Genomic DNA, 26002 nt, shown 5'->3' with positions numbered 1-26002 from the left:
AAAACAAAGCTTTCGTTGTACCTCGGTACGTGACAAAAATAAACTTAAGCTTAAAGTACGGCATCGGAGCTGCTGCAGAGGTAGAAATACTGGCTGATTAAACATGACAAGGGGTTGGCAGTAACAAACCAAGTCAGTGAACGTGTTGCTTAAACCTAAGTTGTAGTCTGTAACCTAATTTGATGATGTTTAGGTGAAATATGAACATTCTGCAGAATCATTATTATAGAATACTTTATGATTCAGGTAAATTAATAAGTAAGCTATTTTAGAACTTAATTGCAAGTGTTATTTAAGATTTCATTTTCAGGTTCAGGGTGACGTTTTATCAAAGAGTTTTAAATTTCATAAACTGATTTTTATTTAATGCATGTTTGTGTCTGTAGAAGTGGTCTTATTACTTAAGCTAGACAAGGGTCTGAAGAAGGATTTCACCCCAAAACGTTGCCTATTTCCTTCGCTCCATAGATGCTGCCTCACCTGCTGAGTTTCTCCAGCATTTTTGTCTACCTTCGTTTTTCCAGCATCTGCAGTTCCTTCTTAAACATTATTATTTAAGCTCCCTGGTCAGAATAAGTTAGTCAGTAGATTGATAAAATCAGATAATAGTTAATTTCAGGTAATAAATGGCGATGCTTGCGAAGGAGAAAGGATGTGCTCTACAAATAATGAAGTATGCTTTAATTACAATTTATTTGTTATTTGCCCTGAAAGGTTGATGTTTGCTTGATTAAACAGCTTAGTTGTACATTGAGCCATTTTGGGACCTACTGTCCTATCCAACAAATTAGGTTAAAGGGGTTTTTCTAAAGAGCACCATGAAAAAAATCCCTTCATTGTTCCCATCCAGTAGCTTTAAGGTTTAAAATTAATAGTTAAAAGTTGAGATTACCATGAAGAGACAGGCCTGCAATTAAATGAGGATGTATGAATGAAGTTGCCAAAATTATTGCAGAATTGGTGAAGGGAGGAGAGTTTTTCTCCAAAAATATTTCTCTCTCCAGCCTCTTTTGAAATCATCCCCAAACATTCCTCTGCAGCCAACATTCTGGTGCCTCTGATTGATTATTTTTAAGCTCATCATTCATGTCCATCTTGTAATCTCCAAAGTTACTCAGGATGTTGCTTGCTCAAAAAAAAAACCTAAATAGTTCCAAAGATTTTTTGCTTCATTAATTGGATAGTTCGAGGGCTGGTATAAAGATTCAGTAGTGATCATGAATTGCGTAGGGTAGCATTGGCCTGGCCTTATGTTTAGTACTGGGTACTAGCAAAAAATGCTGGAGGTTCTAAGCAGGTCATAAAATTTCCATTTTATATATATATATATTTCATTTTCGAATGAGAAGGCAGATTAATATTAAGTTGTACAGAGAGTCAGTGCAATAAGTGGATGCACAAGCCAAAATAATATCTCTGATAGTGTGAAGCCAATGTTGACGGAATCATCAGGTTGATAGATTAATAAAGTTAGAAGGAAAGCAAACACGACATGTTAGTCAAGAGTCAAGAGTCTAGAGAGTTTATTGTCATGTGTCCCAGATAGGACAATGGAATTCTAGCTTGCTGCGGCACAACAGAATATTGTAGGCATAAGTAAGTAAGTAAATTTATTGGGCAAGTATTCACATACAAGGAATATGCCTTGGTGCTCTACCCACAAGTAACAACATGACATACAGTGACAGTTACAAATTACTCAGAAAACACTAAACATTAATAATAATAAAACATTAATGATAAAACACTATTGATCAAGCATGTGAACCAACAAAATACCAGATCAAAGGGAGGCTATAAATTTTTGGCTGTTGAGTAGAACAACTACTCGTGGATAAAAACTGTTTTTATGTCTGACTGTGGCAGCTTTGACAATCTGGAGTCGCCTTCCAGAGGGAAGTGATTCAAAGAGTTTGTGGCCAGGGTGAGAGGGGTCAAAGATGATCTTGCCCGCTCGCTTCCTGGCCCTTGCAGTGTACAGTTCATCAATGGAGGGAAGGTTGCAGCCAATAACCTTCTTAGTTCGACACCTGCAGCCTCCAGGTGTTGTGCTTGGTGGCTGAGCCAAACCAAACCATGATGGAGAAGGTGAGAACAGACTCTACGGTAGCCGTGTAGAATTGGACCATCATTGCCTGTGGCAGATTGCTTCCTCAGCTGCCGCAGGGAGTACATCCTGCGTTGTGCCTTTTTCACTGTGGAGTCAATGGTAGCCCCCCACTTAAGGTCCTTGGAGATGATGGTTCCCAGGAACTTAAAAGACTCCACGGATGTGACTGTGGTGTTGTTGATGGTGAGTGGGATGAGGGGAAGGGGAGCTCTCCTAAAGTCTACAATCAATTCCACTGTCTTAAGAGCATTGAGCTCCAGGTTATTGTGATGACACCAGGGCGCCAACTGTGACACTTCCTGTCTGTAGGCAGATTTCTCCCCATCCTGGATCAGTCCAATCAGGGTTGTGTCGTCCGCAAACTTGAGAAGCTTGACAGAGGTGTCTGTGGAGGTGCAGTTGTTGGTGTAGAGAGAGTAGAGGAGAGTAGAGAGTACGCAACCTTGTGGTGCTGCTATGCTGAGCGTTTGTGGGTCCAATTCCGGACCCACAAACGCTCAGAAATACAGAACAGATCAGCGTTTCTATATACCATAGACCATATATATACACATAAATAAACAGATAAAGTGCAATAGGCTGTCATAGTTCAGAGTTTGTTTGAAGTTATGTCTGATGGCTGTGGGGAAGAAGCTGCTCCTTAACCTGGATGTTGCAGATTTCAGGTTCCTGTACCTTCTGTTAATGTTGTGAAATGCAGGTCGGACCCATTGTAAAGCTCAAAAACACAGCAGAATGCAGGAAATGCCCAGGCAGTGACTGACCCGAGTTAATGTCACAGAATGATAACCTTGCAACAGAACTGGTCCATCCTGACACAAATTGCAAAAGGGGTTACTTGAAATTGTTGAATTAGATAATGAATGCTGTAGACTGCAACATGCCCTTACCAAAGATGAGATCACCCGCTGAGTTTTTCCAGCATTTTTATCGACCTCAGATCAAAGATGAGGTGCTTTTCCTCAACCCATGCATTAGGTCTCAATGGAGCAGTGTAGAAACCCAGAAATGGACAAATCAGATTAAGGTGAGTTGGATAATTAAAGTAACCAGCAACTGGAAGCTCAGGGTATGGAAGGTCCCCAAATCTGCTTTTGCTTCTTCCAGTGCATGATCATCAAAGGCAGTCATCATTGTTTCACCTGGAAAGACTGTCTGTGCCTCTGGATGATAAGAAGGTAAAAGGTGAAACCTCAGACGTTGCATTTCCTGCAGTTGCATGGGAAAGAGCTATAAGATGAGAGAGTGAACCAAACAAAACAAGCAATCCCTTTGGAATGCTGGAATAGGAGGAAAAGGGACAATGTGTCTTGTGGTGAATCTTAATGAAGATAATACAAATCGCTAAGGATGATCTCTTGAGTACCTTGGTGGAGTAGTAGGAGAGGACTATTGAAAGCCTATCTTTCCTTTGGCCTGAAGAAAATGGTGAATCCAGAACTGCAGGCAGTAGATGAGACACAGTCAAGAGCTCGAGGAACTATCGTGGAGGGGAATGCAAGGTAAAGGAAAAGTGTGGAAAGTTTCCATGTCAGCGTAGATTCCACGGAAATGGAGGAACTAGGTCAATGGAATGGAGTCTTGGAAAGGAACAGAATGGTAAGTCGAGATAGTTGCAGCAGTACTTGGACGTGCAATGGACGTTTGTTGCTGGACAGGGAATGGAAGGTTCAGAGATGAGACTATGTGGACGTGAGAGAATGTTGCAAATTGGCAGCAAAGGTAAAAACTGAATGAGGATACTCTGCCAAATCTGCTCTGGGATTGCAAGCAGTAATCATTATTTTACCTGGAGAGACTATTCATTTTCTCTCTGACAGTGCCAATAGAGTTGTCAATGTGCCAGACATAGTTGAGGGCGGTGTCCAGATTAGGAGTGAGACAAGGTCGTTAGTAGTGTTCCTTGTCGCTCACAATAAAACAGGCGCACCTTGGACCCAGGCACATTCCGATATTTACATATTTTAACTGGGGAAAAGTGAGTGGAGTTGAAAGAATTATTCAATGCGTGCGCCTGGTCAGTCAGGCAAATTGGGGAATCGCTGGTGGGGAATTGATTTGGCCTTTTGTGTTCATTGTGAAGAAGCAGAAGGTTCTCAAATCTTCCTGGTGTGGGAGGGAGGTGTGGAGGGATTGTACGTCCACAGAAAAGGAAACTGGTGATCTTTACGTGGGAGAAGGGATAAGGTAGATAAACATGTTGCACTATAGAAATTGAACTCGGTGAATATCTACAACCTGACATTAACTAAGCTCTGAAGATGAAAGTTGAAACAATCTACATTTTGCAGGGAAAGATAACTGCACAGAATGGTAATAGTTTGAATCAGTTCAAGTGGAAGTGCATATTGGTGGAAGAAAAAATGTCCATACATAAGGAGTAAATGTTGTGATTTTTAGTTCTTTGATCAGGGCAGTGCACTCAATATATTTTGTTTTGTTCAAGCACCTCCCATCGATTCGTAAGCATTTTATTGGTGTTTTAAATTAATGTTGCTTATCTATTGTGACTAAATTAATCTGTTACAGGTTAAGTGCTACCACAAGAAGTATCGTTCAGCGACAAGAGATGTCATCTTCCGGCTTCAGTTTCACACTGGCTCCATTCAGGGCTTTGGGTTTGTGTTTGGGAAAGAGGACCTAGACAATGCCAATAAAGGTGAGCTAATTGAATACAGAGACCATAGCTGTGTGACTGAACAAAATCCAAAAATAAGGGTCAAACAGTGATAAATGTTGAGCTTTTCTTTCTCTAAATGCTCTTCCAGAAAAGAGAATTGGAGGCAGTCACCGTTAATTGTCTGTACGGATTTCCAGGGTTATTCACTCTGATGCCAATGTTCATGATTCACATGCAAGACTCATGATTATGCCTGGTATTTACAGATGATTGGGCTATTCTGTTAACATTGAAGTGCTGGCAACATTTTATTTTGCTTCCTTGCCTTCACAGCACAAGAGTAGTATATTTTGTCCGAATCTTGAGAAGATTGGGGAAAATTGTAAATATTGTACATTTCTTTAAAACAAGATGTGTTGATCTTTAAAGTTTAAAGGTTTTTATTTATTGCATAGAAACATAGAAGCATAGAAAATAGGTGCAGGGGAGGCCATTTGGCCCTTCAAGCATGCACCGCCATTCATTGTGATCATGACTGATCATCCACAATCAGTAACCCGTGCCTGCCTTCTCTCCATGCCCCTCGATTCCTCTAGCCCCTCGAGCTCTGTCTAACTCTCTTTTAAATTTGTCCAGTGAATCGGCCTCTACTGCCTTCTGTGGCAGAGAATTCCACCATTCACAACTCTCTGGGTGAATTTTTTTTTCTCATCTCAGTTTTAAATGGCCACCCCTTTATTCGTAAACTGTGGCCCCTGATTCGGGACTCCTCCAACATTGGGAACATTTTTCCTGCTTCTAGCCTGTCCAGTCCTTTTATATTCTCCTCATAGCAAACCTTTTTGGAAAAGTTGATTGTTTCTAATAAAATCGGCACATTAAATGTAATTTGCAGCTGTGTTTGCTGCACTCTAAAATTGGCAATGCTCATCATTTATGCTTCCTGCTGGTCAAAGACCACAGGACAACAACATATTTGCAAATGTGACTTTTTAGTTTAGTTCATGACTAGCATTTCCTAAAAATGTAAATGTTGATTTTGTTGGAAAAAGAGTTGTACACAGTAACATGCCCTTCAGCCCACCATGTCCACGCCTATCTTATTGCCCATTTGCACCAATCCCCTTCGTCCACATTAGGACTGTATCCTTCTTTGCCTTACTTAGTTAAGTGTCTGTTTATATGCCTCTTAATTGTGGTAATTATATCTGATTCCATCACTGCTCTAGCAGCGAGTTCGAGTTATTCACCATTCTGTTGAAAATAGAACTTAACCCTAATTCTTTTTTAAATTTCCTACCTCTCACGTAAAACATTTGACTTTTTATCATTCCAAGCTACCCCAAGCATGAGGTAAATTAAGGAATTGATGATTAGAAAGGGTGTCGAAGGTTACAGGGAGAAGGCAGGTGAGTGGGGTTGAGAGAGAAAAATAGATCAGCTAAGATTGAATGGCGGAGTAGACATGATGTGCTGAAATACCGCGGCCCTTTGGCCCGCCGAGTCCACGCCAACCATCAATCATCTGTACAACAGTAGTTCTGTACTACACACTGGGGACAATTTACAGAGCCAAATTAATCTGCAAACCTGTAAGTCTTTAGAATGTGGGAGGAAACCGGAACACCCAGAGAAAACCCACGCGGTCACAGGTAGAACGTACAAATTCAGTATAGGCAGCACCCGTAGTCAGGATCGAACCCAGGTCTTTGGCATTTAAGGCAGCAATTCTACCCCTGCACCACTGTGTAGCCCCTTAAAAACTGGTCTTACGGAAAAGATTTTGATTAATGAATGTTGATTAGGCTAAAATAAAATGTTCCTCCAAATGTGTACAATAGAGGTTCTGGCTCTTTAGCAGTCATTTGTTTCTCTGTTCCTTTCATTCTAGATGACCGGTTTCCCGAATTCGGCAAGATTGAGCTTGTGTTCTCAGCCAGTCCTGAGAAAATACAAGGTATGTGGAATAATTCACTTTTTCTTTTTTTTAGCACTGCATTTAGGTAGGAAATACTTATGGTGCAGCGGTTATATAACTGGACCAGTAATCTGCAGACTAGACCAGCAAACCAGCAACCCAAATTCAAATCTCATCATGAAAGCTGTGGAATATTAACCCACCATTCAATCTGGAAATTGGATGATGAAGAACAAGTCTTTGTGACGAAAATCATGAAAACCTGGGATTGTTGGAGATACTCAATGGCTTTCATAATGTACTTCAAGAGAGGAAATGTGCCGACCTTGTCAGGCATGGCCTCTACTTGACTCTTCTCACTGCTTGGCCATTGAAATAACCAAGGAAACCACTCAGTAAGGGATGGTGGTAGATGCTCTCCTTGCCAGGTCCAGAAAAATGCATGAATAAATAAGAAAATGGTTTTAAGATTATTTTCAGAAAGATGGGTCAAAAGAAAGGTCAAGGAATATCTTGTGAAATGATAGCAATTGTTGAATATATGATGACAGTGAATATTCCTTATTGCAAAAATATTCTAAACTATAGTTACATTTGTTCTGATGATATTAAAAACAAATCCTGTTAAATGGCAACAAGGCATGTGACGTCAATGGTGGAAACGGGTACTTGCCACTTCTGGCCACATAAAATCAGATACAGAATATCCATTGACACTGTCTTCAGAAATATAATTATCTTTACTCATCCCATAGCTTTCACACAAATACCTTCTCTTGGGTATGAATATTAACTCCAGTTCCAGTCAATCTTACTTCACTAATATTCTCTAGCTCGGAATCTTATCAAAGTCTCCTAAACATTTAGCTAGCGATTTCTTAAGAAAAAAATCAACTAGCTCAGACAGACTTGATGCACTGTTTGCAATATATTGGATATTTGGTAAAGTTTTGGGTCTTTCTGAGAGGCAAATATGTTCACCATCCAATGTTCTTGTTTCTCTTCAAACTTTGAATTAAGTTTAATTTTAGAGATACTGTACGGAAACAGGCCTTTCGGCCCACCTAGTCCATGCCGACCAGCGATCCCCGCACATTAACACTATCCTACACCCACTAGGAACATTTTTTACATTTATCAAGCCAATTAACCTACAAACATGTACGTCCTTGGAGTGTGGAAGGAAACCGAAGATCTCAGAGTTAACCAACGCAGTTCACGGGGAGAACGTACAAGCTCCGTACAGATTGTAGTCGGGATCGAATCCAGGTCTCCGGCGCTGCATTCACTGTAAAGGCCGCTGCACCACAGTGACCTAATTGTATAATGACAGGGGTGGAAACATAGAAACATAGAAAGTAGGTGCAGGAGTAGGCCATTCGGCCCTTCGAGCCTGCACCGCCATTCAATATGATCATGGCTGATCATCCAACTCAGTATCCCGAACCTGCCTTCTCTCCATACCCTCTGATCCCCTTAGCCACAAGGGCCACATCTAACTCCCTCTTAAATATAGCCAATGAACTGGCCTCAACTACCCTCTGAGGCAGAGAGTTCCAGAGATTCACCACTCTCTGTGTGGAAAAAGTTCTTCTCATCTCGGTTTTAAACGATTTCCCCCTTATCCTTAAGCTGTGACCCCTTGTCCTGGACTTCCCCAAAGTATGCAGTGGGAGGAGGTGATTGTTTTTTATCAAAACATGTTTTAGGCCTCTTGTCAATGATCCCCAAACCTCACTACATTTTTGGGTCAATGTGATAGAATCTAATTTTCATGGGTTTAAACTGCTTGTAACTCAGTGCTTACCAAGGATGGTGATGACGCAATCTTAAACAACATTGTATGTCTTTTATAAAGTTATATAGCAGTCACGTTGGCCCACCGAGGACTTGCTGACTATGATGCATTCTATAGCATAGGATCCTCCATTAAACTACAATCATGATATTGTATTCTCTCCACATTCCCATCAGCTCTTCCTAGGTTTACTACTAACCCATACACCAAGGCTTGTTTTCAGTGGCCAATTAACAAACCAACCAACCCACACATCTCTGAGTAGGAAGATCTTGATTAAAAACGTCACCTATTTCTTTTATCCAGAGATCCTACCTGACTCACTGAGTTACTCCAGCTTTTTGTGTCTATCCACACATCTCTGAAGTGTGCAAGGAAATTGGAGGACCCATAGTCGTAGGGGGAACATGCAACCTCCACACAGGCAGCAGCAGAAGTCAGGAATGAACCCAGGTTATTGGAGCTCTGAGGTAGCAGCTCTACTAGCTAGCTGTGTTACCTGGAGATTAGCTGATATTATTCTATGGGTAACAAACTGTTGCCACTGAGTTTGTTAGACACTTGGGAATTGCTAAGAATTGATTAAACTATGAGTACTTAGTCTTATCCCAAGGCAAGTTTATTTGTGTGATTGAACCTTCTAGTATTTGTTTAAACTGGGTAGCTTGCCAGCCTCTTAGTTTAGTTTATAGTCACGTGTACCAAGGTACAGTGAAAAGTTTTTGTTGCATGCTAACCAGTCAGTGAAATGACAATACATGATTACAATCGAGCCATCCACAGTGTACAGATACTTAATGAAGTGAATAATGTGAATAACGTTTAGTGCAAGATAAAGCCAGTAAAGTCTGTTCAAAGGTCCAATTTAGTTATGGTCATTCATAATCAGTTCTTCATGTGGACCTTGAACCTCACATTGCCCAGACTAGATAGATGTAGAAGATTTTCCGGATGACTTTGCTGGGCCAGCAGGGTATTCACAAGACAAAGTTTTGCAGATGTTACTCTGCTGCTGCTTCAGAAATTACCAGATTTATTAAATTTAAATTTGCAATTTGCCATGGATAATATTGAATTCTTGACTCTCAGTTGCAGCTCCAGGACCAAAACAGGAGGCAGATACAATCTTCACATCTGACTTGTAATTTCCTTTCTATGACTATGAGCCCCCAGGCAGTTAGTGTAGAGGAGAAGAGGAGAGGATATTTCAAGACCACAGTCTGCACAAAAGCACTGTGGTCTTGCATTCAATGCAAGCTTGGGGATTAATTTCTGGTACTGAAAATGAGTTACATGAGGTTCATGGAAAGCAGTGATTTAAGAGGATTGGGTTAAGTGGGAACATGTATCTGAATGTGGCCATATGATGAAAGGAAATTTCTACAAAGTATTTTGGTAGTTACTTCCTTCAGTGCAGACAGAACTGCTGGAACATATGGTAATACTCTGGCATTCACCATGTAGTTGAAAATATAATTAAAGACACAACATGCTGGAGTAACTCAGCAGGTCAGGCAATATCCATGGAGAACATGAAGAGGTGATGTTTCAGTTCAGGACCCTTCTTCAGAATTGAGTCTGAATCATCACCTTTCAATGTTCTCTAGGGATGCTGCCTGACCCAATGAGTTACTCCAGCACTTTGTTTTTTTTTGTAAACCAGCATCTGCAGTTCCTCATTTCTACGTGTATCTGCTCCAATGCAAAATCTGCTCAAGATCTGCCTACTGTGAAGAGGTTTTCCACCCTATCCTCTCCCCAATGGGAGTTTTGTGAAACTGCTCCCCTTCAGTGATTCCTATGTCTCTACTGCTCTGCGGGTCTGAAGAAGGGTCCTGACCTGAAATGTCACCTATCCATGTTCTGGGATGCTGCCAGACCCACTGAGTTACTCCAGCACAATGGCGTTTTTTATAAACCAGCAACTGCAATTCCTCATTCCTACATTTTAAATAAATAATTTTATATGATGCAATGTAACATGTTAACAGTCAATAATAGGAAGTGATCATAACCTATTTCACCCTGATCTACTGCCCAATTGCCAATTCATCCTTCATCCCTTGCACATTCATCATTTCACACCCCAGTAATTCAATATATAGTGATCTCCAAAGTAGAAATGGTTCCTCTAAGCCCTGGAGGAGAAAAACAAACTGGGAAGTGGGAAGACTCGTGATGTTGCCTGCCTGACATTGGTCTCCTCTAATAAAGCTTTCTGGCCAGTGATTTAATAAAAACAACGCTCTGAGGAAAAGTTTCTGCTGCCTTTCTATAGCTGAGGCCGTACACAATTTCATGGGCCTTCCAACTGCAGTCTCAGCCTGGGTTAAAAGCTCAGAGTAAGTAAAGATTGTCTATAAAAGCAGGACAAAAGAGGGGAAAGCAGCAAGGAATATTTTGGACATTACTCTCTGTGCAATATAAATATAGTAAGGACAATGAAAAGATGGATGATTTAAAGTTAAATCAAGGTCAAAAGGAGTCTGTTCAAATGTACTCCAGCACTATGTCTATAAAAAAAGGAGTGTTTTTTTGCATTTAAGTGAAATGTTTAGCTTTATACTGACGGTCTGTTATGTTTAAACAGGAGTTAAATATCAGGGAATTTGGAGCTAACAATGCCCCATGAGGTTCCTCATAATGTAACCCTTTATTCAAAAAGAAATGTCCATGAAGAGAAACATTAGATTTATGTATGCTTCGCCTAATCAGAGCTTTCAGCTAGAAGTTGTATCCTTTGAATATTCTGTTCTCATGGAATGCTAAAGAAACAAACCACAGCTGTGGGTGTGTGCAGTTTTCTGGGATTCTGAATTAGATACATCATTAGTCCAAGCTCTGAAGCTTTTTCTAAGCTTTCCTTCCAGTTTATTTCTGTTTAGAGAGCTGCAACTCCATTTTGATGGTGTCTTGTAATGAATGCATCTTAAAACCTACAACGTTTGGCCCAGTAGTTGGAATGAAATGAGCGTTGTTGGAACTGTCTTTTTGTTTGTGACGTTAATAGGTAATTGTGAAAGTCATGCTGAACACATTCTTTCACAGGTTCTGAGCATCTCCAGAATGATCATGGAGTAATTGTGGATTATAACACTGCTGACCCATTGATACGCTGGGACTCCTATGAAACTCTGACTGCTGATGGGGAAGGTAAGACAGGTGTATTACATTAGATTTTAATTGGATTACTTTTTTTTTCTGCTTTCAGTTTATTTGAGTAAGTTATACCATTTTGAATATCACATGTTGTAATGTGGAAGAAAGAGACGGGATAATGTTGCTTTAATGGCAGGTTCAGAGCAGCTGTGTGATTGAGTTTCCATTTCTTACTCGGAGAATAATAAGTGAGGCTGCTCATGTGCGGTTCTTGGTTAATGGCCACCAGGACTGGTTTGACAATTCCCAAGCTTACTTTAGAAACTCCTTACATAATATTGACGGCAGACATAAAACAAGGGTCAGTCTTTGCTCAGTTTAAAGACCAAACCACTTATTCTGTCAGACATTCCTGTGACTTTAGTGCAGGATAATTTGTAGGTGTGTTAGAAAGCACAGTGCTCCACTGCTGAGTAAAGAGCATTCTTATGGAAAAGTGAGAAATCTAATATAGCTAATTTATACTGCGTGACTTATTTAAAAACTGCTGTGCATTCTCATCTGGGTGAATTGTGCACTGTGGTGCAGCGGTAGAGCTCCTGGCTTACAGCGCCAGAGACCGGGGTTCAAACCTGACTATGGGTGCTGTCTGTACGGTGTTTATACGTTCTCCCCGTGACCTGTGTGGGTTTTCTCTGGGATCTCTGGTTCCTCCTACAATGCAAAAACATATAAGTTTGTAGGTTGATTGGTTTGGTATAATTATAAATTGTGTGTACAAGTTAGTGTTAGTGTTACAGCGGATCGCTAGTCGGCATGGACTCGATGGGCCAAAGGGCCATGCTGTGTCTCTAAACTAAACTAAACTAAATTGGTTGCTATGGAGATAATCTATGGTAGTTGTAAGGTATGCAAGGTTCAAGTAAAGAAAAACCTTTGTAATAAAGTGCACAAAGTTTTATCACAGTACTGCTGAAAATGTGAAAAACTTTTTTTTTCCGAGAATTAAATGAAGTACTCAAGTTCCAACTTACTTTGTCAGAAATATTTTCATTTATAATCCAATAATTTCTTTGTTTTTAATTACTTTCTGCAGTGCAGTGTCTTTTGAGGCAAACATGCTAGCTGTTGTACAGTATCAACTAAACAACTTGCCTTCAATAGGTGTGTCGTATCAGGATTAAATTATTAACTTGTTAAGATTAAGTTAAAGTATGAAACAATGTGCAGAGTGATGTATAAAGAGTGAAACATGAGGCATGCTTGCACACATTTGATATATCAGGCAGTCAACATAATATGTCTTAACTGGAGATTTAAGCTGAAGTAATATGTATCAAAAAAAATTCCGATTTGGTTTACTTTCATTAATAACTATAGCTGGCAATGCTTCAGAGCTTTGCAATGGTAACTTCTCCGAGCAAGAGGAAATACTTCATTGCCATACCAGCATTAAACTGCCAAGCTGAAAAGTGATGTCTTTGATTTTTTGCTGGTAGCATTTGCGCCATTTCAAAATGTTTCTTCTTGGCACTGACAACCTGTCATTTGAGGAGTTTATTTTTGGAATCTGAGCATCTTTTTTTGAGCAGATAGATGGATGACTGCAGAACAAAAGGACATTCAAAGGAGGAGAAGCCATTTGCTCCCTTTTACTATTTGCTAACAAATTCAGCAGTGATCTCATTGTGGTGACTTCACCACTATTGAGTAAGATCATTGTCGATTGTTTACATCAGCATCATTTTCCTACACTCGTATCCCTTGTCATTACTTTAGACCAGGGGTCGGCAACATTGTTCTGCATAGGGGCCAGGACGCATGTCTGTGAGCGGATGGCGGGCCACGTCTATCACATGGCTCAAATACTCATACTCACTTGTCTCCGGCCTATTGACAACCCCGATCCCAACAGTGAAGCCCAGACACAGAAGAGGCGCAGCCGTGCTGGCGACCGCCAGCGCAGGCCTCCATGCGTCACCATGCATGGGGGCCACGGCCTCGAGCCCGGGAGGTATCGCAAATTACGGAAGTCTTCGGGCCAGATGATTACGGGAAAAAGAATGCTTGTGGGTCGGATGATTTTGGATTACGGGCTGCATTTGGCATGGGGGCCATAGGTTGCCGACCCCTGCTTTAGACTTTAGAGATACAGCATGGAAATGGGCCCTTCGGCCCACCGAGTCCACGCCGACCAGCAATCACCCAGTACACTAGCACTATCCTACACACTTGGGACAATGTACAATATTATAGAAGCCAATTAACCTGTAAACCAGTACGTCTTTGGAGTGTGGCAAGAAACTGGAGCCTTCGGAGGAAACCCACACAGTCACAATAAGAACAGCACCCGTACTCGTGATCAAACCCGGGTCCCTGGCGCTCTAAGGCAGCAACTCTACTGCTTCGCCACTGCCCCACCTCCCCCTAATCAGGATCTTTCATAATTGGGTAAGATGCCTTTACTCTTGTGCTCAAACCTTTTCGTCATTTCCTCTTTGCCGCCTTCATTGCTTGTTGCATCTAAAAGATGAGCATAAACATGATCTAAATCCCACACAAGGAAAATGCCTTTGCAGGGAGTTCTATTTCTGGCAATTAGTCACTAGAGTTATAGAGTGATACAGTATGGAAACAGGCACTTCGTCCCAACTCGTATTCACTGCGAACAATGTCCCAGCTAAACTAGTCCCACTTGCCTGCGCTTCGACCATATTCCTCCAAACCTGTCCTAACCATGTATCCTGTCGTAACTGTTTCTTAAACGATGGGATAGTCCCAGCCTTAAAGCACACGGCATTGGGGGTTCAGTATTGATGTGGATAGAGAACTGGCTGGCAAACAGGAAGCAAAGAGTAGGAGTAAACGGGTCCTTTTCACAATGGCAGGCAGTGACTAGTGGGGTACCGCAAGGCTCAGTGCTGGGACCCCAGCTATTTACAATATATATTAATGATCTGGATGAGGGAATTGAAGGCAATATCTCCAAGTTTGCGGATGACACTAAGCTGGGGGGGCAGTGTTAGCTGTGAGGAGGATTCTAGGAGACTGCAAGGTGACTTGGATAGGCTGGGTGAGTGGGCAAATGTTTGGCAGATGCAGTATAATGTGGATAAATGTGAGGTTATCCATTTTGGTGGCAAAAACAGGAAAGCAGACTATTATCTCAATGGTGGCCGACTAGGAAAAGGGGAGATGCAGCGAGACCTGGGTGTCATGGTACACCAGTCATTGAAAGTAGGCATGCAGGTGCAGCAAGCAGTGAAGAAAGTGAATGGTATGTTAGCTTTCATAGCAAAAGGATTTGAGTATAGGAGCAGGGAGGTTCTACTGCAGTTGTACAGGGTCTTGGTGAGACCACATCTGGAGTATTGCGTACAGTTTTCGTCTCCAAATCTGAGAAAGGACATTATTGCCATAGATGGAGTGCAGAGAAGGTTCACCAGACTGATTCCTGGGATGTCAGGACTGTCTTATGAAGAAAGACTGGATAGACTTGGTTTATACTCTCTAGAATTTAGGAGATTGAGAGGGGATCTTATAGAAACTTACAAAATTCTTAAGGGGTTGGACAGGCTAGATTCAGGAAGATTGCTCCCGATGTTAGGGAAGTCCAGGACAAGGGGTCACAGCTTAAGGATAAGGGGAAATCCTTTAAAACCGAGATGAGAAGAACTTTTTTCACACAGAGAGTGGTGAATCTCTGGAACTCTCTGCCACAGAGGGTAGTTGAGGCCAGTTCATTGGCTATATTTAAGAGGGAGTTAGATGTGGCCCTTGTGGCTAAGGGGATCAGAGGGTATGGAGAGAAGGCAGGTACGGGATACTGAGTTGGATGATCAGCCATGATCATATTGAATGGCGGTGCAGGCTCGAAGGGCCGAATGGCCTACTCCTGCATCTAATTTCTATGTTTCTATGTTTCCATGTTTCAACTACCTCCTCTGGCACCTTGTTCCATACACCCACCACCATTTGTGTGAAAATGTTACCCCTCAGATTCCTATTAAATCTTTTCCCCTTCACCTTGAACCTATGTCCTCTGGTCCTTGATTCCCCTACTCTGGGCAAAAGACTGCATCTACCCGATCTATTCCTCTCATGATTTTGTATACCACCATATGATCTCCCCTCATCCTCCTGTGCTTCATGGAATAGAGACCCATCCTACTCAACCTCCCTCTATAGCTCACACCCTGTAGTCCTGGCAACATCCTTGTAAATCATTTCTGAACCCTTTCAATCTTGACAATTTATTTCCCATAATGGTGCCCAGAACTGAACACAATATTTTAAATGCACTCACAAACGTCTTATACATTGTAACACGACCTCCCAACTTCTATACTCAATAGGTACACAAAATTGCTGGAGAAACAGCGGGTGCAGCTGCATCTATGAAGCGAAGAAAATAGGCGACGTTTCGGGCCGAAACCCTTCTTCAGACTCAATACTCTGTCTGAAGAAAGCCAAAGTGCCAAAAGCCTTTTTGACCACCTTATCTACTTGCAACTCGACCTTCAATGAACCATACACTTGTACTCCTTGAACCCTCTGCTCTACAACACTACCCAGAGGCCTACCATTTACTGTGTAGGTCCTGCCCTTGTTTGTTTGACATCCTAAAATGCAACACCTCACACTTTTCTGTATTAAATTCCATCAACCATTCCTCCGCCCACCTGGCCATTGATCCAGATCCTGCTGCAAACTTTCACAACCATCTTCACTATCTGAAAAAACTTACTTTTGTATCATCAGCAAACTTGCTAATCTTGCCTGTATGTTCTCATCCAAATCATTGATGTAGATGACAAACAGTAACGGGCCCAACACCAAACCCCGAGGCACACCACTAGTCACAGGCCCCAGTCCGAGAGGCAATCTTCCACCATCACCCTCCGTTTCCTTCCATGGAGCCAATTTGTTATCCATTCAGCTATCTCTCCTTGGAACCTATGCGATCTAACCTTTGGGAGCAGCCTACACTAGTTCCTTACAGTAAGATAAATCAACCACCTTGTCGTGTTGGACAGGTTAGCAAGGGTGAAGTTGAAACTGAAGAAATGGGATGACAGATTGCAGCCACCTCATCCTCCGTCTCTTAAATGTGTGTAAAAGTCTGTGAGATTTTTCCTTCTCCAGCAGGCTCTTCTTTTATAGATTTGACCATAGAAATGAGCACGAGACTCTCTTAGGATATGCTTGACTCAGTTCAGATATGTTTGGCTGCTCCACTTGTTAAGAACTTCTTTCAGGCACCTGAACCATTTTCAAGTGACAGCATGCAGAAAGCCCTCACATAACAATTTCTTTCTGAAGAAGCAGCCGACAACCAGTGACAAAATAGTGCAATCTCATTCCACAAATGGACGTGATGAACCTCGGCATCCAGCAACCAACCCTGAGCACTATTGCACACTCCCAGGGTCTACAGCAGCAAACTGAAAATCTGTTGAAAGGCATATGGATTTCATTTATGGAAATTTGATGGGATATGTGTGACATAATTCAGGGCAGTACCATGCAGGCCAGGAATGTTTTCCAAATTCCAGTCATGAAGTGAGCTGCGAGTCATTGAGGCGATCTCCTGCAGGAATTATTTTTGTTAATTTGCACGGCAGAGCAAAGCTCAACAAGCATAGCAGCAACATTTCATCACCTCATTGTCAACAACATTCTCAACTTTGCAAAAAGACCATGCCTTGGATGATTGTAGTAAAAGCAGATCTTCCCGACCATTGGAGTTGGAAAATACACAGTCTGATGTGGCCGCGATGTGCATGTAACCTGCAACATAGAGCTGGCACAAAAGTGCTGGAGTAACTGAGTGGGTCAGGCAGCATCTCTATTTATCGACACAAAAAACTGGAGTAACTCAGCGGGTCCATTTAGTTTAGTTTAGTTTACTGTCACGTGTACTGAGGTACAGAAAAATGCTGTTTTTGTTGCATGCTATCCAGTCAGTGGAAAGACTATACCTGATTACTGTCAAGTCGGCCACTGTGTATAGATACAGGATAAACGTTTAGTGCAAGATAAGGTCCAGAAAAGTTCAACTAAAAATAGTCTGAGATAATCCAATGAGGTAGATGGGTGGTCAGGACTACTCTCTAGTTGTTGATAGGATGGTTCAGATGCCTGATAACAGCTTGGAAGAAACTGGAGATATGGTTTCATAATCTGGAGATATGATTTTTCACACTTCTATACCTCTTGCCTGATTGGAGAGGGGAGAATTGATTATGCTGGTGGCCTGGCCGAGGCAAACACTTAGGACAATTTATATATTTTACCGAAGGCAATTAGCCTCCAAACCTCCATATCTTTTTTGGAGTGTGGGAGGAAACCGGAGCACCTGGAGAAAACCCACACAGTCACGGAGAGAACGTACTCTGTACAGACAGCATGTAGTTAGAATCGAACCCGGGTCTCTGGTGCTGTAAGGCAGCAAATCTACCGCTGTGCCACCGTGCTGCTGAATTATCATTTATTTCACAACTATTTTTCTCCGAGGTTATGAGTATACAAATGGATACCCCAATGCTAATTTCAAGGTTTCAAGGTCAGTTTATTGTCACATGTAACAATTAAGGTACAGTGAAATTTGAGTTACCATATAGCCATACCAAGTGAAAAGCAACAAGCCACACACCCACATAAAAGTTAACATAAACATCCACCACAGCGGATTCCACATTCCTCACTGTTGGAATGCCATAAAGTTCAATCTTCATCCTCTTTGTTCTCCTGCGGTCGGGGCAGTCAATCCATGCACAGTCTGGTTGACCAATCTGTGACTGTGCAGGCAATCCCTGCACAGTCTGGTTGACCAAAGCCCCCGCAGCTGACGATTGAAGCCCCATCGGGGTAATCGAAACTCCCGCGTCGGGGTGGTGGTAACTCTCAGCGCGGCACGGAGCTCCCGTGTCGGCCTCTTCTTACCAGAGATCGCGGGCTTCACGATGTTAAAGTCCACAGGCCCCACAATTGGTGCTTCAATCCCCGGCAAAGGGATAAAACTATTATATAAATATACATAAAACAAACCAAGGAACACTAAAGCATACTTTTAACAATACTTAAAATGACAAAACCAGAAGAAAGGACGGATAGACTGTTGGCGAGGCAGCCACTGCTGGTGGCGCCACCCGGTGTGTGTACATGTAAAGCCTTTCAACTGTGGTCATAGTAGATGGAAAATGTACAGCTATAAGATTGTTTTTACATATCAACTTCAGTACCTCATGATATCAAAATATTTGGTAACTTCGGTTGACCACTGTGTGAGTTAAATACCAAAGGACAAATTCTCTCCCTGAAGTCCATGATAGAAATGTATTTTGTTTCTGGCAGAATTGTTTTAATAAAATAGGCTACATTTGACTTGGAGTTTGTTATGAATGGTCAGTGGGCTTTTAGGGACATGAGTAGAAGAGTCAGGAAGTCATATTGCAGCTGTATAGGACTTTGGCCAGGCCACATTTGGTGAATTGTGTGGGAAGGAACTGCAGATGCTGGTTTACATCAAAGATTGACGCAAAATACTGGTGTAACTCAGCAGGTCACGCAGCATCTCCGGAGAAGGAATATGTGACGTTTTGGGTCGAGACCCTTCATCAGACTGAGAGTCAGTGAGAGGGAAACTAAAGGTATGAGAAGGTCTGGAGTATTGGAGAATAATGTGTTGTTCAGAAACAGGAAGGATTACAAGGCTTTAAAGAGGGTGCAGAAGAGATTTACCAGAATTGTGCCTGGATTCGAAGGTATTAGCTTTAAGGAGAAACTTGGATTGTTTTCCCTGGAGCATTGGAGGCTGAGACGAGACCTGATATAAAAATATAAACAGGTAGCAAGTCAGAATCTTTTTTCCCCAGGGTGGAAATGTTGAAGACTAAAGGATGACAGGGGTGTGGTTTAAAAATGTGCATGGTACATTTTTATGCAGTGTGATAGGTGCCTGGAACATGCTGCCTGGAGTGATGGTGGAGGCAGAAACAATAATGGCATTTGATGGCCTTTTAGATAGACACATGAATATGCAGGGAATGGAGGGCTGTAGATCTTTTGCAGGTAGAGGAGATTAGTTTAACTGGTATCATGTTTGGCACAGACATTGTGGATTCCTGTGCTGTACTGTTCCATGTTCTACAGTGCCGTCGATAATGTTTGGGACAAAGACCCATCATTTATTTATTTGTCTTTGTACTCCACAATTTGAGATTTATAATAGAAAAAATCACATTGTCAGATTTTAATAAAGGCCATTTTTATACATTTTGGTTTCATCATGTAGAAATTACAGCAGTGTTTATACATAGTCCCCGCATTTCAGGGCACCATAATGTTTGGGACACAGCAATGTCATGTAAATGAAAATAGTTATGTTTAGTATTTTGTTGCATATCTTCTTACATGCAATGACTGCTTGCAGTCTGCGATTCATGGACATCACCAGTTGCTGGGTGTCTTCTCAGGTGATGCTCTGCCAGGTTTGTATTGCAGCCATCTTTAGCATGCTTGTATTGGGGGCTAGTCCCCTTCAGTTTTCTCTTCAGCATATAAAAGGCATGCTCAATTGGATTCAGATCGGGTGATTGACTTGGCCACTCAAGAATTTAGAAATTTTCAGCTTTGAAAAACTCCTTTGATGCTTTAGCAGTATGTTTGGGATCATTGTCTTGTAGTATGAACCGCCAGCCAATGAGTTTTGAGGCATTTGTTTCAACTTGAGCAGATAGGAAGTGTCTATACACTTCAGAATTCATTATGCTACTATCATCAGCAGGTGTATCATCAATGAAGATAAGTGAGCCAGTATCTTCAGCAGCCATACATGCCCAGGCCATAACACCCCCACCACCGTGTTTCACAGATGAGGTGGTATGCTTTCGATCTTGGGCAGTTCCTTCTCTCCTCCATACTTTGCTCTTGCCATCACTCTGATATGTTAATCTTCATCTCATCTATACACAAGACCTTTTCCAGAACTGTGGTTGCACTTTTAAGTTCTTCTTGGCAAACTGTAACCTGGCCATCCTCTTTTTGCGGCTAACCAGTGGTTTGCATCTTGCAGTGTAGCCTCTGTATTTCTGTTCATGAAGTCTTCTGCGGACAGCGGTCATTGACAAATCCACACCTGACTCCTGAAGTGTGCATCTGATCTGTTGGACCGGTGTTTGGGGATTTTGTCCCAAACATGGAGGGCACTGTAAATCTTTTGTTTTTGTATTGGGAGGACAAAAGGCACTATTACAATTTCCTGTATCTAATCGGCAATTGCTTCATTTTCCCATTCCACTGATACCAAACAAGGCTGTTGTGACCATTGAATGTAGGTTGTTATCCTTAAATTCCCTTCATCGCCAAGACTCCTTATGTCCTGGACCATTTGTGACTCTTTAAGGTGTGAGTCTGTGATCTGACTTGCAGTGTGCACAGATAATCACTCGGACAATCACGGTCAAATGAAGTCACCAGTGATGAGATCACACAAAAAGATAGACACAAAGAGCTGGAGTAACACAGCGGGTCAGGCAGCATCTCTGGAGAAATAGGATGGGTGACGTTTCGAGTCGGGACCCTTCAGTTTGCCTGTGCTCATGGTAAGGACTCTTTCCTCTCTGCCTACCACTGCCTGTTCAAAGGTTACCTGATGCTGGGTCTGGATAGGTCCCTCACTGACACCAAATGTAACGGCACGAGAGCTCAGCAGAAAGTTGGTCCAGGCACAAAGGCTGAAAGATTCTTGGCATTACTGCCCGTGCCCAACCTTCTCCACAGACTTTGTTCCTGGCAGAGACTGGAACGTGTACATGAACGAGGGATTCCCAGATAAAACTTATGCTTTGAAGGTCAGTGGTTGGTAAGGGGAGACTGAGGAAATATGTCCAGCCTCCTGACTGCTGAGTGAGAGTGAGAAATGCGTTGTTCTTAATGATTAAAGTGCGATTGTTATTTGAGGGGTATGTTGCCATTCCTTGCTTGTGCCCACCTCATAAATTTTTTTTTAGCTACTCGGGTGCCTGATAGCCTCAGCCTTCATAACTGCATGCTGAGACCTTTGCTTCTCTGCTTTTTCTAACTTATAGCGACCGCGTATCACAACATTCTCTTCGAGCGTGCGCCTCTGTAATACTCCTAGCATCATCCATAATCTGTGCCTCTTACACGCTCATCGGTATCATTCAGATCAAAAAAGATCTTAAGTGGCCATAGTCCCACTCGTCTTAAGGCATGTCCCCATTAGCATGCGATTGCTTGTTGTAAGCGCCCGCGACCAAACGTGGTCGAACTTGAGAGCCCGATACTGGCCACCCCCCCTCACGGATGCTAGCCTGTGGGGGACCCGGAGTTCCCACTTTAGATGAAGCGCGGGCAGTCTCTATGCGCTGTCCTGGGCTTACCGAAATCGCGCAGGGCTCTGCAAAAAATCGAACAGGCCTGTCCGAAACTATTACGGTCGCTTTACTAGGTGACTAGGCCCTAGCCGCGTGGCAGCTCTGCCCGACCGATTACACATCCGCCCGGCATCGGTGTTGTGCGTGATGACGTCATACCGCACCGACACCGTGCGAACGCACAAATTCAGTAGGCCCCGCACCTTCCGCTGCCCCTCAGAACGCATAGGTCAGAATGTCGCATAAGACGCTCACTCGGCGCAACTTAGCAAGTGAGCTTCCTCTCCTGTTTGCTAGCGTGCCAAACGCCATGCCCCATCTGGCATTGCCAAGAGGCGACAGACGCCACTCTCCTACTCGTCAGCACAACAAGCAGACCTGCAGATGTTTGACGCATACGCATGGCCAATTAGACCGATCAAATACAAAGACGTGTGGAAAAACTTCAGCCGGGTCAGCCCGGAGCATTCTGCAGGAGAGATCGATGTAATGAGTACTGGTGGCCGCTACCTGCATCTCTTGAAGAACGAGACCCAACCCAAACATCGTCCGTTCCGCTCCCTATACAATAAACTGCCTGATCTGCACCGAGCCTCCTAACAGCCACTTTGTGTTTTTACTCCCCATCTATTACTGATCATATACTGGCATCATAGGTGAGTACAACACAATTTTTTAAAATCAAATCCCCACTGAAATACATTATAAATATAAATTTGTTTTTGAAAATCCCTGAATCTCTTACTAAGGTCCCACCGTTTTAAATGATACTAGCCCATTTTAAAATGATCCGTTGTCCTCATTAAAACAGTGGAAAAGCAGGCTTTCCATTGATTACAGCAAACATTTGCACACAATTAATCCCCCCCCCCCCCCCCCCCCCCCCCTATGCAGATATTTTAGCATAGGGCGCTTAATTAGCCTTTATTAGGCTGACAATTAGCGTGCCTGGTTATTAGGGCTTTGAAAATGCTGTCCAAACAGACTGGACGGAGGATATCTAACACAATGATACCTGTTTTTGTAAAGCACACAATCACCAGGCTTACATGTAAGTTTAATTTTTTGCATCACTGCGCGCATAAATTCCCACTGGTGCTCCGCTGCGCTAGCGCAGAGAGCACTCACTGACGCTAGTCCACACCCCCTTGTTTACATTTTCCATTCCCGCTATTTGGCCAATGCTGAAGCTAGTCTCATAGCATTATCTCGTAAGACCAGTCACCTTCAGGTGGGAGTAAAGCGCACAAGCCATACTGAAAAATAAGAACCTCTTTCCAATAGACTTTTGGATGCCCTGTGGCAATGCGAAGACCTGGGCCACGGTAGCTGATTCTCCCGCACTGACTCGCTCTTTAAGAGGAACTTTCAGATACGCTTTGCGAAGTAAGTGAAACACCATGGTGCGAAGCGTAAGAAAACTGTGATAGATAAGAAAGTAACATTAGGTCATTAGTTTGCTAAAGCTGGGTGTGTTAGGGAAGAAAGGCGAAAGAGATATCGAAATGCGGGATGCGCTCTAAAGCTTACTTCTTTTTAAACACAAGTGAAGGATGTAGTTACATGAACATGACCCAGAGATTTCTCAATGATGCAAATATTTCACAAATGTAGCCCTGCGTTCTACCATGAATCTACAGGACACTTCAGGCCGATACGGCGCGGACTATCACTAGTAGAGTTTTCGATGCCTGATAATTGCAGAGCCAGGGAATATGCATATGGATGGGGCCCCACATGCTAGTTTACCTAGCTGGAATCAATTTGGGATTCTATTTTACATGACATGTTGAAGTGCATTGACAAAAGGATGAGAGACCTGGAGGAATGGCCTATCAGTTGGAAAGGCTATGATGTCATATTAATTTCCACAGATATGGTTGTGTGGCCAGCCACTGTACTGGCGTCAACAAAGGAATTTAAAACTAATGCAGCAGAACAGATTATATTATTTAGTCATTTATTTTCAAACTCTTGTTCATGAAGTTGAGGTATATTTTTTTAACGTTGCCATCAAGGCTGCTACGACCGGCATATGTTCGCATTATTCAGGTCAGAGTAGATCTTTGAATTAGTTAATACTGTGTTATGCGAGTTCCAACATTTAAACAAAATATGTTGAAAGCCAGACTTGTGGTGATAAGAGTTGAATAATTGATAATGATCGCCTACACCACAATCAGTTCTAGACACTGCCAATAGTTAAGACCAGTCACATTCTTCCAAAAGCCCTCTGTCTTGTTTTTCTTATCTAGCTCAGAGCCTATCGAATAGTTTTAGCCAGCTTCCAGATCGTAGGAGAGATTGTGTGTGTGAAAAGACGGCTTAAGAATGTTGTGGTAATGAATATAGGGATGTCACAAGCGAACACATCAAGGGACTATGCTGCCAGGTTTCAGGTACGCCCCGAACCATATTGAATCATTGTTATGAAAATCAATGTTAACAAGTGCTGAAAAGATTTTGTGCTGATCTAGTTTGCTTTATTGAGGAGGAGTGAACTACAGATGGTAATTCGTTTGAGCCAGCGACAGTTAACTGCAGAATATGCCATCTAGAGCAGACAGCGCTACGCAATTAGATGTTAAAGACATTACTCACAAAAGCAGCATAGCCTATAAGATCCTTTTCTGTTTCCTTCCTTGCCGCGTCAAGAGAATGCAGAAACAATGTACTCAAAGAAAAATGAACGATTTGATGAATATATTATTCTGCCCTGGAGACTATGACGATAATATTTTCCGTTTAATCTACTATGTCTTATTGCAGTTTGGCTCTTTCTTCCACATGGCGCTCTTACGGGAATAGCCGCATTACCGTTGGAAACTTACCACCTTACCTCATACTGACTCGTGCCTGCTGGGCGCTTCGTAATTCAGCAGACAGGCAGCTTCCAATGTGATGGCCGGAGTGAGCTTCACAACTGAAACATAGGATAGACAAAATCAGCCTTCCTAGAGTGCAAGGGATAGAGCCCATTCGGCCCCTTCGAGATCTGCCACCGCACCATTCAATATCGCCTCATTGCCGGATCATACCCAGACATCCCGTATCCGTACCTGCTCCTCCATGACCCCCTACTACTTTCAGCCACAAGGACACATCTAACCCCCTCTTAATAATAGCCAATGAACTGGCCCTACTACCTTCGTGGCAGCAGAATGCAGACGACTTCACCACTATCCTGTTAAGTGAATTTTTTTTTTCTTAATCTTGTGCCGCCCAAAAGATTTTCCCCCATTATCCTTAAATGTGACCCTTGATCTGAGCTGCTTCCCAAGACATCGGGAACAATGTTCCTAGCATTTAGCCCTGTCCAACCCCTTAAAAATTTTGTATATGTTTCCTATGAAGATCCCTCCTCAATGGTTCTCGGGCTACAGCAACGTCTTTACTGAGTGTACATCCATCTGCCCAGCTTGCTTCTGCGCCAGGTCTTTATTCGTATGCAACAGTCCTGACAGTCTCCCATCTAATCCCCGGAATCAGTCCTGGTGAATCCTTTCGCTGTACTGTTTCCCGCAACAGCAACGACTGTCCTTTTCACGTTGGTCTTCCTCCCGCTCAGTAGTTAGCGAGACCAAAAGCCCACGCATTACTCCAGGTGTGCGTCCTCACCAAGAAATGTACAACTGCCACAGTAGAACCTCCGCCTGCTCCTATAACTCAAATCCTTTTAGCATATGAGAGGTGCAGTTCAACATATATATTGGAGCACCCCCTCCCCCCCCCCCCCCCTCTGCTATGCGATTCAGAGTTGACATCTTCTGACGCGCATGAGTTGTTTAGAAGCGAGCTAATACGTGTATTGCTAGGCCATAACAGTCACCACAATCCCCTACCGTATCCGCCCTGAGTAGGCACCTTTCCAGTACAGAAAAAAAGAACTGAATGATGCTGCCCCCCGAATTAATGACCAAAGTTAGGTTACAGAGCGCTGGCCCTAGTAACTGCCATGCCACTCTGCCTGACTTTGTGTCTACCCTATTCTCAGTCTTACGTCTTTCAGATTCACAGGCAAAATAAAGTCCTCGCCCCGCACACTGAAGATACATGG

The 26002-nt window shown here is 42.7% G+C and overlaps 1 protein-coding gene across 6 annotated transcripts in view; it reads left to right on the top strand.

The window, feature by feature from the left end:
- LOC129710317 (tensin-3-like) overlaps nucleotides 1-26002 on the top strand; it is a 484648-nt gene that overhangs the window by 357262 nt on the left and 101384 nt on the right. For all 6 annotated transcript variants that reach the window (XM_055657243.1, XM_055657253.1, XM_055657263.1 and 3 more), the window contains 3 exons: nucleotides 4640-4769; nucleotides 6622-6687; nucleotides 11495-11599. In XM_055657243.1, coding sequence (XP_055513218.1) covers nucleotides 4640-4769; nucleotides 6622-6687; nucleotides 11495-11599 — 301 coding nt within the window. The remainder of the gene's footprint in view (nucleotides 1-4639; nucleotides 4770-6621; nucleotides 6688-11494; nucleotides 11600-26002) is intronic.

The sequence above is a fragment of the Leucoraja erinacea genome, chromosome 2 (genome assembly GCF_028641065.1).
Source record: "Leucoraja erinacea ecotype New England chromosome 2, Leri_hhj_1, whole genome shotgun sequence".
In the NCBI taxonomy this organism is placed as follows: Eukaryota; Metazoa; Chordata; class Chondrichthyes; order Rajiformes; family Rajidae; genus Leucoraja; species Leucoraja erinaceus.
Note: the sequence above shows the minus strand (reverse complement) of the source record. Positions and strands in the feature narration are given on the sequence as shown.